The 17331-nt window shown below is 40.2% G+C and overlaps 3 protein-coding genes across 3 annotated transcripts; 1 reads left to right on the top strand and 2 right to left on the bottom strand.

The window, feature by feature from the left end:
- Positions 1-803: 803 nt before the first annotated feature.
- On the bottom strand, positions 804-8126 carry MITD1 (microtubule interacting and trafficking domain containing 1). The gene is made up of 7 exons (XM_054973891.1): positions 7903-8126; positions 5633-5734; positions 5378-5514; positions 5211-5297; positions 4130-4245; positions 2660-2720; positions 804-2585 (listed from the first exon to the last, which is right to left on the bottom strand). The coding sequence occupies exons 1-7, from the start codon at positions 8021-8023 to the stop codon at positions 2490-2492; spliced, it is 720 nt and encodes a 239-aa protein (XP_054829866.1). The 5' UTR covers positions 8024-8126; the 3' UTR covers positions 804-2489.
- Positions 8127-8316: 190 nt separating this feature from the next.
- Positions 8317-11909, top strand: MRPL30 (mitochondrial ribosomal protein L30). The gene is made up of 5 exons (XM_054974980.1): positions 8317-8404; positions 9339-9413; positions 9964-10110; positions 11413-11486; positions 11728-11909. Exons 1-5 carry the CDS (start codon positions 8342-8344, stop codon positions 11861-11863), a joined length of 495 nt encoding a protein of 164 aa, XP_054830955.1. The 5' UTR covers positions 8317-8341; the 3' UTR covers positions 11864-11909.
- LOC129326684 (lysozyme g-like) lies at positions 11906-16788 on the bottom strand. The gene is made up of 5 exons (XM_054974979.1): positions 16735-16788; positions 14767-14850; positions 13815-14011; positions 13395-13533; positions 11906-13002 (listed from the first exon to the last, which is right to left on the bottom strand). The coding sequence occupies exons 1-5, from the start codon at positions 16739-16741 to the stop codon at positions 12869-12871; spliced, it is 561 nt and encodes a 186-aa protein (XP_054830954.1). The 5' UTR covers positions 16742-16788; the 3' UTR covers positions 11906-12868.
- Positions 16789-17331: the final 543 nt, after the last annotated feature.

Here is a 17331-nt window from a genome sequence, read left to right as displayed (position 1 = left end):
GTTGTAAGCATGCTACGTTGGTACCCCCCGTTTCGCTGCAACAACGCTTCTTCAAAAGCCTTCACAAGATAAATCAATTCATTCAAAAACTTCATCTGCTTTCATTTTACAGAAAACAGAAGGAAACAGATGAAGTTTTTGAATGAATTATCTTGCTCCTGTCTAGTGGTCGGCAACTACAAATACTGGCAATTTTGTGAAGGCTTTTGAAGAAGCGTTGTTGCAGCGAAACGGGTTACCAACGTAGCCTGGCAAACCCGTAGCCATTCTCCCGCCGGGAGTAGTCCCCGGGTTGCACTTGGGCGCTCCTCGGCGGTGAAATCATTTTCAGCATGCTTACAACTGCGGTTTTGACGATTCATGCCTGTAAATAAGATACCAAGCGTTTGAAGTTTATAAAAGGATTCAAATTTTGCAGCGCAACCGTCTGTGTGGCTTTGCTTTCTTCTTTTCCTCGCCTCTAGATCATATCAAGCCTGAATTCTCCCTAGAAGCTAAAATAACTAAAACTGAGGCAATCATACTTTGGTCACATCATGAGAAAATAAGATTCGCTGGAAAAGTTGTTAGGAAAAGTTGAAAGTAGTAGGAAAAGAGGAAGACCCAACAAAAGATGGATTTATTCAATAAAGGAAGTCCCAGTCTTCTGTTTGCAAGCCCTCAGCAAAGTTAAGATGGGTAGCCGTGTTTGTCTCTACTAGCAGAAAAGAGCAAGAGCCCAGTAGCACATATAAAACTAACAAAATTTGTGGTAACTCACATCCTACCACAAATTTTGTTAGTCTTATAGGTGCTACTGGACTCTTGCTCTTTTCTACCCAGGAAGGTTGTCAATGATAGAATGTTTCGGGGGGGGGGGGAGTCAAAGGGCTGTCATAAGTCAGAAGCAACTTGATGGCACATAACACAAACACAAGTGAAAAATAAACACTAAAGAAACCTTCATTCCCAGGAACATTCAAAAGAACAAAGGTTTTTAGACAAGCATTTCATTGCTGTTGCTAACAGTGCCATCCTACACAGTCTTATTCTAATCCAATTCTAACAAAAGAACAGGACAAAATTGCACTGTAAGGCTGCAATCCTAACAACACTTTCCTAGGACATAAGTCCCACTGAATACAATGGACTTACTTCCAAGTAGACCTGCTTAGTACAGTTCTAAGTAGAGTTACACCCTTCAAAGTCCATTGAAGTCAAGGAACATGAAAGGGTGTAACTCTGCTTAGGACTGCACCGTAAATCTCCTAATGAGACACAACGTGTTTAAAATATGTCACTGCTTTTCAAGAACACCGGGTTCAGCTGTGATCTCAAATAAACCAAGTTAAGTTGCAATCAATTAGACTTGACACTAACCCAAGAAATTGGATTCTATCAGTCCATTCAACAGACACGAACGCAAGCAGCATTATGTAGCCACAAAGCCGCCTCTACCAGCAAACAATATTTCATTGGAAGAAGGCTTCTTACACTGGAGGATCATACAGCGGAAATAGTAGTAAGATCCAACAGTATATGTATTAAATTGGTACCTCTTAGTATTTCCACCAGGAGGGTGCTCAAAGGTGGCTTTAAAAGAGGGACTCTTTTAAAACTGCCATTTTATTTCTTCAGCAGCTCTGTTGGGTCCCCAGGTTTTTGTGTTTTTTAAACACATACTGCATTAGCTCAGTAGATCTAAAATGCTGTTGGAAGTTTTTTTTTTTTTTAAAAAAGCTGCCACCATGAAGAAGGGAAAAGACCTTTTTCAGTTTAAATGTTAAACGTACTAGCTTGCCTCTTCAATAGTGCAAATGGCTGTAGTGGAAACTGTACAACCTTATTTTACGCCACCTTCAGGAACCTCCCTGAGGCAGCTTACAAAATAAAAATATAAACAAAATGTTTAAAGATACTAAAATACAGCATTAATAACCCAGCCCAACCTAAAAATGTAGACCATAAAGACAAGTAACTGACAGTTTAAAACACCAGTGAACAAAAATGAAAGAAAGCAACGTAGGCACAAGGCAAGCGTCAAGGAGAAAGGCACTGTGAGTGAGGCTCCACTACTGAAAATGCTTTGTCTGATTGCTACCCACCTTCCCTCTGAAGGCAGTAGCATAGAGAGCAGGGGCTTTGAAGCACATCTTTTCTGGTGCGCTGGACAGTATGGGATGAAGTGGTCCTTCATACTAAGCACATAGTTATCCTGCATGTATACATGAAGTGCAGCAATCTAAGCCTTCTTCCATACAACGTCTGTAGAGTAAGAAAATATGGTGCTCTGCCGAAAGCAAGCTAAATTAGTGGTTTTCAAAAGCGTCAGATAAAGCTCATATAAAGAATATGAAATCTGATTTAAACTTACAGTTTTGTTTAGACATGCTATCAGAACATGTACAGTTCCTGAACTTATTGTAGAAAATTCAACAGTAGACATAATCCAGTAAAATAGCTCATGCTTAAAAAAAACCAGTAAAAACAGCTGGAGTGAGAATATAAGATCATGTTTTCTTTGTATGTTTTGCATGAAAGACATCCACAGTAGTTTCATGACATGGTCTCAAATCAAAGTCACAGTACCCAAGGCAAAAACGACCCTGTGGAAAACAAGTTTTTGTTAATGAGGTACAACTGCTCAAATATACCTTAAGGTCAAACAAACAAACCTCACCTGTGGTTTCTTATAAAAATCAAGGCCTCGTCCAATCTTTATCATCCATCCATTGTTGAATCTGTTTTTTAAATGCAAGAAAAGTCTATTACTTCTCACAAATATACAAACTATAATCATAGGTTATTGAATAAAAAGTCCTGTTTAGAACAGGAAGGATGTGGCACTCAAAAGAGGTTTCAAAACTTTACTAAACCTATAATCTAGATTAACAATTCAAATTTATTGAAAGAATAGCAGCAATTCAAATATTAATGAGCCAGTGCAACTTTGATTTGGGAGACTCAGGTTCACATTCTTCTTGGAGCATGGAATAGATAGTCTTGACCAATTTACTGTCTTAGCTTCACTTTCTCTACTGGCAAATGAAAACAGTTATTTACTTCACAGGACTGTTGTTAATGTCCATGAGAAAGAAATTATTTTACATGTAAGAAGCACTGAGAAATTCTTAGTACCCCAGTGATTCACACTGATCAAACAATGGATAAGGGTGTCCATTCTAGGCTTTTTAATTTGTTCTGGTGAAGAAAGACACTGTAGATTGAACCCTTGTATGAGCAGAAGGCACTTTTGCTCAAGTGGGGGAGGAGGGAATCCCACAATTGTCCTACATATCCCACTGGAGATATAGCTACAGTGTTGCTTCCCACGCCATTCCCAAGGACACTCGGAAACAGTCGCTTTTTGAATAGCATATGGACAGGGGAATTGCTTGTGAATCTTAAGACACAAGTCTACCCCTGTTCATACACTTACTGAAATGGACACTCAATTGCAGTGGGGAAGAGAACTGAGAGTGCTCAACCACACAGTTATCTTGTATGAAATGGATGCTTCACTGGAGGCCTCATATGCATAAATTCTTGAACTGAACAATTTATCTTGCTCAAAAAGAGAAGGAGGGCCAAAAAAGTTTCTGGGAGGAATGTCTTCTTCACACAACATATTATATGTATGTGGAGGAGGGGAGGTGCTTGCAGTACTCCAAGATGTCTGCCTCATACGACCTCTGGGAATGGGAAGTGGCTGCATCTTTCCCAGAATCTTTATGCCTGCTCTAGTAAGTAGGGCTTCAGTTTTGTCCCAATGTAGGCAAAAAGTAGACTGTGAAAGCCAGGGCAGGAATGTACCACTGCTACATTCTGCTTTGGAGTTGTTAAAACTTCAGCTAAAGGTTTGGACCTTCTGACATAGTTTCCCTCATGCTGCTCTCCAGCCACTGAGGTTTCCCTCCACTGCAGCGCTCACTCCTGCCACCAGCACTTCCTCATGCACATCAATGTTTGTCAAGGAACCTTTATGCACATAGAACTGCTAGCTGCAGAGGACCCTCAGAGAAAGAGGAAAAAGGCTTAGGATCCAAGCCACAGTCTTCAGATGTGGAACTGGAAAAAACAATGTTACGTGCAAAATTCTGACATACTTAAATCAGTAATATACATTTTATTTAATGTATTCATCACCAACCTAATCTCTCGGTCATGTATTGAAGAAGAGTATGACACATCCAGTATTACACCATAATCCTTTAGGGACTGTTCTATCTCTTGTAGAGCACTTATCTGCTGATTCTTTCCACTACCCTGTTAAGATAATTCAACACAAATTCTCTGACAAAAAACAGGCTCTTGCATTATTTTCACTTTTATTAAATTTAAATGCAACCACATATTAAACTTTTTTCAGCCAATATCCTCAAAACACCTTATGGGGAGTAACCTGTGTTGTCTTCCATTTTGTAAGAATCAGGTACCTTCTTCAAGGGCCAATTGTAAAACAACAAAGTTCCAGGTCTGCGTGCTCTCAATTTCACGCTTTAACTCAGACTGGCAAATGAACCTACTAAAATTACACTTTTTTACTAGCTTGCACTCTCTCCTCCCATCACCACTGAAAGCTAAGAGGGCTATTCTAATTTCTAGATATGTCTTCTACCTAGTTGCCTAGCAGCCCTTTTTAACCAGTATAGGTGTCTAAGTGGTTATTTGAAAGCCTGTTCCCTTACCCTTTCCCTGTACAACTAGTGCCCACTTTTTAGGAGTGAAGCCATGGTACACACAGCAATTACATCATTTGCCAAATGATGTTTTATACATTGTTTCTTCTCATAGAAAGCATTACAGAAATAAAACAAAGCAATCAGAGGCAGAAACAGAACAAAGCAATCAGAGGCAATCGTTTTAAGTCTGTTTTAAAATCTGCAACATTTGGCATTGGATCCACCAGCGTGAGTATGGAAAGAATTTCTGTCCATGGAATGCAAATTCCTCCTCCCAATGCAAGCTACAATGCTGTTGCTCCTGGGGCATAGGAGACCCCAAGTTATGGGGAGGGAGGGGATTAGAGAGGGAATCTCATGCTGTGGGAGAGGGAATCTCATCCATGGAAGTGCTCCAATGGATCCAAGCCTATATCAGAGCAAGCAAAACAGTTACTTAAAACGTCTCTGACAAAAGCAGACCCATTCATACTCCTATAGTGGTGGTTCTACTCAATCACTTCAATAAATATGATCTACAGAGTAACTGGTTTTAGTTTAAATACTCACTTCATCATACGAGGTGAGGAGATGGATAATTTTCACTTTACATGGTCCTTTAATAAGCATTTCACAGAATCTTAAGAAGTTGTATAGCTGTAAGCAATTTAATATGGTTAGTTTTCGATTTGGAAAAGAGCAAAATGTTTGGCTGTGGTAATCAACAATGTCTTTACCTGATGAACTTGCCTAATATAAGGGTCCTCAATCCAAACCTCTGTAACAGTTTCATTAAGATAGTCATAGAACAGCTTTTCATAGCTGAAACCTTTTGTATTTTCTTCAATCTTAATTTGTTTGTGGTATTTTCCATCTAAAACCAAGAAAACATCTGTGATGATATATTGGAAGAAGTGTGTTTTCATTCCAGTGCAGTCTGTAAATGAAGACTTCTAGGACAATATCAAAGAAACTTACATTAAGCTTCATACCTTCTCTCTCTTTCTCAAGGTTCTTCTTGATATCTTCAGCTCTGCTCATGTAACTTGATATTTTTTCTCTGTAATGAGCTTTTTTGGTCTCATCTTTTGTAGCTGCAAATAGCAGACAAGGACAATGAAATAATTATTCCATTATTTATTATTATACATTTAATTTGTATTCCACTCTCCCCACTATCTTCCCTGTAACAACCTATATACATACAGCAATGACCTTGACTATGGTGCAAAAATCTCTGTGCAATGCAGCAGGAACTACCAGCTCAACCAAAGTTAAAACAAAAAGCAGTTGAGTGGCACAAGATTTTACAGAGACCCCTCCGCCATTAGCACTGGCTGGATCTCTGCATAAGAGTGTTTTGTTGAAAACCATGACAGCTGAAAACAGTCCAACTTGACAAAATCTGTATGTTTTGGGGACCTTCTAAGATGGAACTCCAGATTTTTAATTTTTTTTTATTTTACACACAGCAGTGACAAGCACACTACATGTACAGTATGTTAATTCACAGTTCAGTGAGACAAGGAGAATGTAAGTAATTAGCTTAATTACTTCAAGTATTTCATGTAAACCAAAATTAGCAATCTATCTAATTCATAATTTGTCTCCAAAAGCTTTATTTTTAAATAGTCCAACAGGAGCTCCAGACTTAATGCATTTGTTGTACTTTCTAGAAAGTCATTGAGAGGTTAGCAGAAGCATGGTTCTTTTCCTCATTTGGAGTTCTTATCACAATACAGAGGAAAGGGCAGAATGCTGTATCTCACATCATTTTACACAGAGCTATGTCCACCCCCTCACAAAAGGATGTAGAGTTAGAAAAGGGCAACTAAGATGATGAAGGGACTGCAGTACCCTCACTGCAGGAAAATTCTAAAGTGTTGGAAGTTTTCACGAAAGGACAATGAATCCCATCATTCTGTGCAGCTTTACATGGATGTAAGTCCCAAAAAATCAGTGAAACCTACCGAGAAAATACAGAATAGGCCAGGAAATATTTTTTGGAATTTTAACTCTTATGTCATAATTTTCCTATTTGAAATTGACAACCTATTCAAAACAGGAAAGTATGTCTTCGCATAACTTTATTTACGTGTGGAATTTTCTTCTTCTACATAGATCTCATGATGGATGGGCAAACCAAAATTTAGACATATTCATGGAGGTCAGGCCTAGGGTATGTTCTTACTAAGGTGCTACATTGTGTCTGAAATGTATTAATCCAAACGACATGCAGAGCCTCACATAATTTAATGCTCCTCCAATTAAAAAAAACCCCTACACATAAAGGTAAAGGTAGTCCTCTGTGCAAGCACGAGTCATTACTGACCCATGGGGGGGATGTCGCAACACGACATTTTCTTGGCAGACTTTTTCGGAGGTGGTTTGCCATTGCCTTCCCCAGTCATCAACACTTTACCCCCAGGAAACTGGGTAATTAGCAGACACCATCGAACGTTCACTCTTGTTCTGATATTTTAGATTTTATATATTAATGTTTTTATTGTAAACTGTATTGTATTTTATTGTCTATTGCTTAACGTTGTTACCCGCCCTGAGCCTGCTTGCAGGGAGAGTGGGCAAAACATCAAACAAAATAAAAATAAATTTAAAAAAATACTCATACATGCCACGAAAATGTTTTAGCCTAAGCTGTTCCTCAACAAACTCATTTTCAATGCAGAGGGGATGCTATCTGTAGAGAATATTCAATAATGCAAGTCCCTCACGTACACTCCTGCATCCTGAAGCACACAGCTCAAACTCGCTGAACAAAAGCTTAACTGAAACATCAGCCGTAACAAAAACCAGAGGCATATCGTTTGTTTGGGTTGCCAACCTTCAGGCAGGACCTGGAAATCTCCCAGAATTACAATTGATCTCCAGATGGGACAAATAGTCCTCCTGGAGGAAACAGCTGCTTTAGAGAATGGATTTTATGGCATCATACACCACAGAGCTCCCTCCTGAAACCCTACCTTCCCAGACCCCACACCACCCAAACTTCCAGGAATTTCTTAACCCAGAGTTGGCAACCCAGCATCTGGCTGTGCTGCACGAAAGTAGAATATCCTTATCCAGCAGCGAGAAAGTTCTTACGGAGTCTTGGGGAAGACAAAGATTTTCAAGATGGGTTTCAGGTAGGCAGCCGCATTGGTCTGCAGTAAATGAGCCAGGTTCGAGTTCACTGGAGCGCTTACCAAAAGGATGATTTTAAAAGCACACTGCGCTTGGGCTGGGGTGGATGAATAAGTCTCACCTTTAAGCGCCTGCAGGAGAAGATCTATCCCTTCCTGGTAACAAATAAGCGACTCCTGGAAACGAGACGCCACGTCCAGCTCCACCGCCCGCTTCAACACCAGCACCGCCGGCTTTTCCATTATGCGTCGGGAAGCGAACCCGGCCGCACAGCCAGGTCTAACAAGCGCCCGCCAGCCCAGGCACAAGGCGGACAGACGGCAATCAAAACAGGAGGGCTGCACGCCTCCGGCCGATCACGTGGGTTCTAAGAAGTGGAAACCGAAACCCGTCAGCCCATCTAGAGGCAAGCCGACCATAAGCAATGCACATTCCTAGACTGTCTCCCCCCCCCCCGCTATTCCGGAAGTAGGAAGAGCTGCAATGCGATCGGCTGAGCCGAATGAGGCAGTTGTCTTGCGCAGAAGGTTGTACCGTATGATTGACAAGCGGGATCTAAGATGGCGGCGTGTGGAGCTATGTTGTGCCGGGGAGCGGTGGGAAGCCCTCTTGGGGTTTGGCAGGTGAGAGGCGGATAAATGTTCAGAGTTGGAGATTTCGGTATTGTGCGCAAACGTAAACGGCTCTGCTTCGGATTGTTTATTCATTTCTACTTATTAGGAGTGCAGTAGGTGTCCTTGGGTGAGCCATTCCTCTCAGCTCCAGTTCCCAGCTGTATTGTTGGGATAATGATAATACTGATTATGTTCACTGCTCTGAATGGGGCATTGATCTGTCTAGAAGAGCGGTATTTAAGCGTTGTTGTTGTTATTAGTCTCGCAGCGTAACCAGGTGTTACAAACCTACAGTTATGATAAATAACTCTTAGAAAGAGCTGAGCCTGGGAATCTTGTTTAATGCTAGATCTCTGTCCAGGAAAGCAGTTCGTTCTTTTAGGTGTTTGCAAAGTGCATTTCCTTTATTTCTGAATAACGCCAGATGTATTCGGAATGTTACTCAGGGCTATTCAGTGGGGCTTACCTCCAGGAAAGCATTCTTAGGATTGCACTGTAAATCCAGCCCTCAGTTCTCTGAATTCAGAAACACTTCTAACAGATGGTGTCATTTTGGCCCTCGCAGCTTTAACTTTATATATTGATTTGCTCCTAGCCTCTGGACAGTACATTCTAGACTAAACAGTAAACAAATCTCTTTGGTTAATTCTTGATCATTTTAGATTTATTCTTATGTCACATTACTGTAATTAGAGAGGCTGTTTTAAATAAAACATTCAATTCCACTATCAAAGTATGAAATATTAAATGTGCTTGGTATTAGCATTGCTGCCTGAGAGAGGTTGCTCTGTTTTTTACATCATTAAATGCTCAAAATGATGAATGAACTTACTCAAGCAATTGAGAACTGATTTCTGACAGAAAACTGTAAATGTTGGTAGAATACATATGCACAAGTTAGAACTTTTAAAACAACAGATTTTTCTTCTATCTACCACTCCAGAGTTTAGCAAAAAACAAAATACAGCCAGTTACTTGGATTCGACAGAAATTTACAAAGTCACGAATTCCAGAATGGGTAAGTTTTGTGATGGAGAACTTGTAGTTGTTTACTTTAATATTTATTGTTATAAATGAAAACATCCAGTTTTTATGCTTTATACTGACACACTCAGGTAAAATTGTGAAGTCTATTTCTTGATTATTTAATTATGTTATTTATAGTCCTCCTTTGTCACTGGGACTTGAGGTAGATTACACAGAATAAGTCAATACAAAGAACAAGATGGGATATCCAATAGACAATGCAATAGAAATTGACTTGTAGATTAATCTACCATAGTAAACACTGGATTCTGAAGCTGTAAATTGACTGTTTTGTAATAGAAGGCAGTCCTATGTATTTTGAGAAATATGAAACTTTTACAGGTCTATTAGTATTGTGATGGGAATATTTATCATCACTATAGGTTTGCAGCAAGATATATTGATGCATTTCTTGTTACTTAAAATTATGATGTTCTTTTAGCCACCTTCGGACCTGTTATGCACATCTTATTTTTAATGGCTGCTTTTGTTGATTAGTTAATGGCTATATTTTAAAGGTTTCTTTCTTGAATTTATTTCAGGTATTTCAGCCAAAACCTGGTGATCATGAAAAATATGGTGGTGATCCCCAGCAGCCTCACAAATTGCACCTTGTCACTAGGATCAGAAGTGGAAGAAGGCGTCCTTATTGGGAAAAGGATATGCTAGCATGTCTTGGATTGGGAAAAGTATCTAACCTTATTGGCTGTCCTCACCCACTCTTGTTCTGTTCCAGGAATAAAGAATAGAATTTTTTCTTCCTTTGTCATTAATGTATATCAGTGTAGTAAGCCTAGTTTTAACCAAGCTTATTCAGAAATGAGTTCTACTAACTTAGACTGGATTTACTTCCAAGAAAGAATTATTAGGATTGGAGTTGGGCGGCCCCATTTTAAGTCCTGGATTCTGCGCATTGCTGGCATGGCATGGCTTAGCTATTAGGTACTAAGTGTCCTGTGCTGTCTCAGCAAAGATAACATACTTCCAAAAAGATCCAAATCCAAAGAGCTGCAAACATGGCAACTGAACTGGCATCCAAGGTGACACTACCCACGCTGACCAATTATGGAGCAGCAAGCCAAGGATACTCCTGTGTCAGCCACAAATGAAATCAACCAACACATGTTGTTCCCTAATATTTCATTTTACCCACCCACAGGACACAACAAAGGGAAACAAGTACTCTCCACTGTAGGGAGGACTGTGACATGCTCAATAGAAGCCCTGTCACTATTGTCATCCTGCAAGCTTCTTAGTGAAAGGCCTAGAGTGGTTGATCGGGCCTGAGGTCCCCAATTCAAGCCTTGCAAGGAGTCCAGGGCACAGGGGTCAGGCCGCTTATTCTAATTGGCTGCTGCAGATTCCAGTTGTTTTGTTTAGCACCTCCTCGTATAGCTGTATTCATGATGTTTGATACAGCCGCCATTCACTCCAGGAAGTTTTGTTCTCCATCACTTTCTGCCCCTTCCCTTCCCCAACTTAATGCTGGAAGCTAAAAATCAGAAATATTTTTTCCAGGCCCAGGTTACAGTTCAAAGGGGTTTTCCCTGAGTTCACAAAGCAATGTGGGGATTGCTTTCATATTAATAAGCAATTGTTGCTACTGTTCTCTTGTTATTTTCTTCTACTTTCCCATTAAAATATTTCTGCTTTCAAAGACAGGGATGTTTTTGTTTCTCAAAAGAAGCTTCATAACATCCTAAATCAAGATGGGTAGCTGTGTTAGTCTACCTAGAGCAAGAGTCCAGTGGCAAACTAACAAAATTTGTTAGACTAACAAATACAAAATTTGTGATAGGGTATGAGTTTTTGTGAGTCACAACATTTATGGTTAATCAAATCTTGATTTTTATTTTACTTACATTTGTAAGAGCATAGTATGCACCCTAAACACTTAAGTGTAGCATTTGTGCTACTTAATATATATATATATAAAAAAGCAATGTGTTTGATACTGAAACTCATCTTGTGAAATCTGTATTTATCTACAGCGGTTCGAACCTGTAGTGCACAAAAACATTCCTTCTGTGAATTCAAAACTGAAAGTTATCAAACACCTAGTAAGGTTAGTCAACTTTTCTTGCTAGCACTACTTAGCTTTTGTAACGTGTTTTTAAAATGTATGTAAATAGATACAGATTTATTGTTACAGTCCAGTACCAGCAAACAGTATGATTAAAGTATTGAATAACGAGTAAAAGCAATACAATTAAAAAATAGAGAATACCATCTAAAATTGTACGTAAGAGTTAAATTCTAAAATCTAAAAGTTAATAAAATGTATTTATGTTTTTTGAAATCCACAGCATAAAGCCATTAAAACTACCCCATGGAATTCCTACTGAAGAGGAGATGTCTGATGTTTATCTTAACAGCAAAGGAGAACTAATAATTCGCCGTCATCTACAACCAGTGGAACAGAAAACCATAGACTCTTCATAATGTGTAGTGAATTTGTATAATAAATATAATCTTCATTTGAAAGTTGTTACAATTTGATAAGCTTTATTTATTTAGTTCATTTGTAGCCTGCTTTTCTCATCAGTGAAGACAACAAAGTAGTTTACGTTGTTCTGCCTTCTATTTTATCACCAAAACAACCCTGTGAGATAAGTTAGGGTGAGAGTACGGGTGTGCAATTTGGTATATCCAGTCCAAAAATATACTTGAAAAGTGCCTCATCAGTATTTGGGGGGTATATTCAGGAATTCCAATAAAATCCAGGATTCTTGGGTAGAGTGGTATTGCATTCCTGGTTAATTTTGAAAATATACAAAAATAATCAGCTCCACTGTTATTGATGGGGGAATCTTTCAGGGAGGTAGGGGGCATTTTTGGAGCAAACTACACCTAAATTGCAACAGGTTGACAACTGGCTGTCCTCTGAAGACTTTCCAAATTTCAAGAAGATTGGATCAAGGAGTCCAATTCTACTGGCCCCTGAACAAGGTACCCCCCAGTGACTATTAGTTCCTATGGGGGCGGGAATCCAATGCTATCTCTAGGGCAAAGAAGTCATTGCCAAACACACAAAGAGCATCAACCGATAGCCTCCCGAAAACTCAACAGAACCAGAGAATCCCAGCAAAACCAATCTGGCAGCATGGGCAAGCACTCATGAAGCTGCAGCCATTTGCAGCAGGCTTCTCCCCCCCACCTTGGCTTTTAGAGGTTTCATAGGCAAAAGAAGCAGGAGGCAACTCTCAGGCAGCAAGTTAGAGAGAGCTCTAGCTGTATGTCCAATCACAATGAATCTATCACAATTTGCTGCCTGAGAGTCACTCCTCCCTACCGTGGGCATGGTTAGTGCTTGGGTGGGAGACCACCAATAAAGACCAGGCTTGCTACACAGGGGAAGGTAATGGTTCTGCTCATGTTTTGCCTTGAAACCCTCTTGAGGAGTCATAAGTTGGCTGTTGCACTTAATTATTTATTTGATTACTTTTACTAGTAACTCTGTATCTTGTAAAACTTGGCTCTTGCAGTAACATCATTGGCATAATCATTCCCTGTTGTGCCGATATCCATTTTGTCGTAGGATTGAACATTACAAGGTCCTGCGTTGTAGGCTGAAATCCCGCCTAAAAGTACAGTAAAAGAAGAAGTTGTATTGAAAGTATTCTTTAATATGCATGTCCTATCTGTTTAAAAATAGTAATCTGAGTTCATAGATTAATAATCTAAATGCTTCTATTCCTGGAAGTAGAGATTATTAAGCATTACAATCTAAACACAGAAGGTCCATTTTTAGACAGTGGTTTGCACTATACATTGGATCTTACTAACTGAGCAGAGTTCTGCTCATGGAATGGATTTTCCATATCTTTCTTTCTGTAGCCCCATCTACTGTCTACCAACTGGAGGGTCATTTGTGACAGTCTGGGATCTGGACTAGGACTGCCTGGGGGATGGGAAAGTCAGCAGGGACCCAAAGGTCCCTGCTGAAATTACTCTGGAACTGGTAATTTCATACCTTTGAGCTGTTGTTCCTTCGTCCATTGTGGAAACTTTTTTGCAATTCTATTTATCATGTCACAAAGAATGCTGGCACCCTGAGAAATAGGTGCTTCACTATCCCATGTGCCAACTGTTTTATGGTATCTTTTATCAACCTAGAAGAAACATCAACACATTTCACTAACTCTGCAAAGATTATTTTATACCATACTATCATTGTACATTACCTTTATAAAAATTCCAACTGAAAGGACGATTGCAAAGAGAAGAGAGGACAGAGTGAAGCAAGGTAATAAGTGAGGAATGTGAGCAAGCGTATGAAGCGTTGACAGAATAATTGTGCCCCTTAGAATTCCAGAATACAGTATCATAGTTTGGAATAGATGAATAGTGAGACTTACAGTCTGTGTGTTTACAACAAATATAAAGCCTTTACCTGCATTAAGCCAAATCCGTTTCCATGGTCACCCCAGCCATCTTTCAGAACAGTTCCAGCATGAGATTCTCGAGAGATTATACCAGCAATCACAGCTGCATCAATGCCTGTTTTCTGACTGACATTCTTTATCATTGTTTTATATTTCTCCATATATTTGAGGTCTTTGGCTGCAATTGTTTCTGAAGCTTGAACTCCTTGTGCAAAAAGAAATTAGAATTTGAAATGTTCACTTAAATTGCATATAAAGTGACATTTTGAGCCAGTCAAGCTTTAGACATCCACAGAAACCTAGCATTCCCAAAGTGAGGGAGTCCACCTGAAGATACATCAACAGTGGTTGTACATGGGAAAGTCCATTTCTGCAGATGGACCTCTCATACTGCATGGACTATTGACAGGTAATTGACAGGTAATCCTAAGAGTAGGCAGCATTAGCAAGTAAATAAGGTAAGTATTAGTTATTGGTAGACCACACTCTGGCATCCAAAACAAGGGATTTCCTGCACATCTGTAACATGAACAGCAGCTCTTAAATTTGTGAAGTAAACAACTCTGTTCTTGGTATACAAGGATGTAAAAATGGTTGAGTTATTATCTTCACCAATATTTCCCCACAATGTTTATTGCATGCAGGTGTTCTCCACCCCCCCAAAATTTTTCAGATCCACTGTGGAAGTAGACATTATCTTATATCCTGTTCTGTATTCAGAAAACACTTCTGCGTGCAGAACAGTGGATCATTTTCAGCAATCCCTGCCCCCACAACACACTGCCAACCCACACTTTATCCAGTGTGCTGTTCCTGGGGATCCACTGACATTTTGGGGGCACAGAAGGCTGTTGTGGGCAGTGGGAAGAGATAAAAGTTCCTCTCCATTTGGTGCAGTGCCATGTGTGCTAGATAGGATCCACCCTCAAATCTATAGACAAGTGTGAAGAATCATCTTACCACCATCATTTAGGCCTTCTGCTCTCGCGGTTCGAAGCGAAGCCCCAGAAGTTTCAACATCCATTATGTTGCCATAATAAGAAACTGCCAAGGATAGGTGCAATTGTTTATTTATGTCGCTGTTTCACCAAAAGGACCCTAAGAATCTTACAACAGTAAAAAACCCGCACACAGTAAACACACTGCTGTAGCACAGTGGTTAAATGGTTTGGCTGCGAATCAGCACACTACTGATTCAAATCCAACTACTGCCATGAGCTCAGTAGGTGGCCTTGGGTAAGCCACTACTCTCATCCCCAGCTCCCCAGCTGTATTGTGGGAATAATAGTAACATTAAATTATTCACTGCTCTGGGCAGGGCACTAATCTGTCTAGAAGAGTGGCATATAAGCAGTTATTATTTATTTATTGAAATAATAAAGAAGGCATGTGAGAAAGTGGGCTAGCGCAAAGGGAAGGCCTTCCAAAGATCGGTTGTTGACAGATTGTTGAGAGAACATGTTGCATGTCTGCTTCCTCAGAAACAAGGCCACCAGAGGATGTACCAAGTTCACCCCTAACCTTGTAGATGCCTCACAATAGGAAGAAAGGGGGTTGAATTTTCACCTTGGTCCACTTGACTCTCTTTCTCTTGTCTCTGAGATACCTCTATGGAGACAAGAGTTGCTCCAACCATGTCCTCCTGGCTGCTGAGCTGCAGAAGCTTAAATTGCTCCTCATGGACCCTGCAAGTCCCCTTCCCCCTTCTGTTTCATGGGGAACCAGACAATCCCAGGTGGGAAAGGCTTGGGAATGGTCTGTGCTCCCTTATGGCCAACTTTTCTTTGGCCTCTTCTGTGGAGCTCTTCTGACCCCATCAGACAACCATTGGGCTGTGGAGGCATGGCTCTGGTTTCTGGCCTCCTAGGGCTAGAGGCCATAGGGTTGCCAGCTCGCCACCTGCTTCTGCAGCCCTGAGGAAGTCTGGGACTGCAGACTCAGTGTCAGTGACCATTGGCCTTGCCACTGGAGCCATAGGTAAGTCCCATGACCCCTTCTTGTCCCCATGAAGGGGTTGTGGCCATTTCCTCCTGCCCCACCTTTGCAGTAATTGAGGGGGCAGTCCTGGAGCCTCCACCTAACATTGGACAACAAGCTACATACTGATCTTGGACTGGTCCTGGATTCAGAGACTGGCTCATTTAAAGGCACAGGCTATGAGCGACAGTCCAGGAGTCCTTTGTCTCATGCCTCTGGCCATGCTCAGCCCTTACACTGCAGGCAGGAAGGAGACAAAACGACTACAGATAAGAAGGGTCCAGTAGCATCTTTAAGACAAACCAACTTTACTGTAGCATAAGCTTTCAAGAACCACAGTTCTCTTCGTCAGATGCAAGATAAGAAGTGCAGTTGGCAAGATATTCCTCAGCAAGAGTTTCTCTCCTGGCTTCCAACTGTTTGCGAAGTCAAATAATAATGTATTAGATACTTCCATAGAATGGAATTTTGCTTTACCAGTGTTTGGCTAGTTATAAACAATAAATGGTTGAGTGTCCAAATCTGTACAAGGCAGGTATGTATACTTGCTTTTACCAAGGCACAGAAGGTGAAGTATCGGGGCGAAGCTACAAGTGACGAATGACACTTGAACAGCAAGTGTATTTCTCCCTGTTCACTTGCGCTCCACTCAATCCACTTGCTGTTCAAGTGTCATTCGTCACTTGTAGCTTGGCCCTAAGTTGAGAAATACACTTTTCAAGGTGGCCTCTTAATTTGAAGTAAGAATACTGAGTTGTACACCAAAAGAAACCAATCCCTAACATATAGCTAAGCTGCTTACTTTTTTAAGGGGTGTGTACTATGGTTTCATCTTGGGGAGACAAGAAAGAACTCTTGCTAATTAAGGTATGACAAATTATTGGAAAGCATAGCTGGACATGTTCCTTCAGTTAAGAAGACAGAAAAGAAACAAAAGAGCCAAATAAATACCTGCCATGGTTGCTTGATGTTTCCAGTCTCCTTCGGTGCTGTAAGAATGAAAGGACAAAGTTACTTTCACTTTTCAAATGAGGTTCCTTTCTGATTGCCTGCTGTTGGCTTACTCCTGCATTAGGTGGGGAATTTCGAAAGTTGCACAATACAGGGCTGCAGCCAATATTGCACAGTTTCACTTCTTCTCACATCCCAGTATTGTCTGGAAGACTTTTCGTCATTCAAAAACTTCTGTTTAAAGAACTGTAAATTAAAAAAAAAATCTTACCAGATGTAAATCTTACTGGAAGAGGGAAATAAATTTAATACTGTGTTCTAATTTTACACTTGACTCAGTCTACAGAAAATAGACTAATGAAGCAAATACTGTGAAGTATTACCAAAATAAAAACACGAAAGCAAAGAAAACTACAATTTTAGGTGAAGCTACAACAGCTGCCCTTTCTTCATAATCTGTCCTGGATGAAGAAGGGAAGAGGCAAAGCATTTGTACTTTTTACTGCTGGTGAAGTTTTAGTATCTATTCAAGAACTGTGATTATTAAGTTCAGACGCGTTGCCAGCTGCTTACAATGAATGGCTTTCTTCAAAAAAG

The sequence above is a fragment of the Eublepharis macularius genome, chromosome 3 (assembly GCF_028583425.1).
Source record: "Eublepharis macularius isolate TG4126 chromosome 3, MPM_Emac_v1.0, whole genome shotgun sequence".
Taxonomy (NCBI): domain Eukaryota; kingdom Metazoa; phylum Chordata; class Lepidosauria; order Squamata; family Eublepharidae; genus Eublepharis; species Eublepharis macularius.
The sequence above is the reverse complement of the archived record's forward strand: the minus strand, read 5'-3'. Positions and strand labels throughout refer to the sequence as shown.

What these genes read in the sequence shown, in the direction of transcription:
- LOC129326684 (XM_054974979.1), bottom strand. An exon ending in ACGGATTTGGCTTAATGCAG is followed by an intron (nt 13,534 to 13,814) that starts GTAAAGGCTTTA and finishes TGTTTCTTCTAG; the next exon opens with GTTGATAAAAGATACCATAA. An exon ending in GAAGGAACAACAGCTCAAAG is followed by an intron (nt 13,003 to 13,394) that starts GTATGAAATTAC and finishes CTGTACTTTTAG; the next exon opens with GCGGGATTTCAGCCTACAAC.
- MITD1 (XM_054973891.1), bottom strand. Translation starts at nt 8,023, where the DNA reads ATGGAAAAGCCGGCGGTGCTGGTGTTGAAGCGGGCGGTGGAGCTGGAC. An exon ending in TCTCCTGCAGGCGCTTAAAG is followed by an intron (nt 5,735 to 7,902) that starts GTGAGACTTATT and finishes TGCTATTTGCAG; the next exon opens with CTACAAAAGATGAGACCAAA. An exon ending in CCTTGAGAAAGAGAGAGAAG is followed by an intron (nt 5,515 to 5,632) that starts GTATGAAGCTTA and finishes TCTTGGTTTTAG; the next exon opens with ATGGAAAATACCACAAACAA.
- MRPL30 (XM_054974980.1), top strand. Translation starts at nt 8,342, where the DNA reads ATGGCGGCGTGTGGAGCTATGTTGTGCCGGGGAGCGGTGGGAAGCCCT. An exon ending in GCCCTCTTGGGGTTTGGCAG is followed by an intron (nt 8,405 to 9,338) that starts GTGAGAGGCGGA and finishes CTACCACTCCAG; the next exon opens with AGTTTAGCAAAAAACAAAAT. An exon ending in CATGTCTTGGATTGGGAAAA is followed by an intron (nt 10,111 to 11,412) that starts GTATCTAACCTT and finishes ATTTATCTACAG; the next exon opens with CGGTTCGAACCTGTAGTGCA.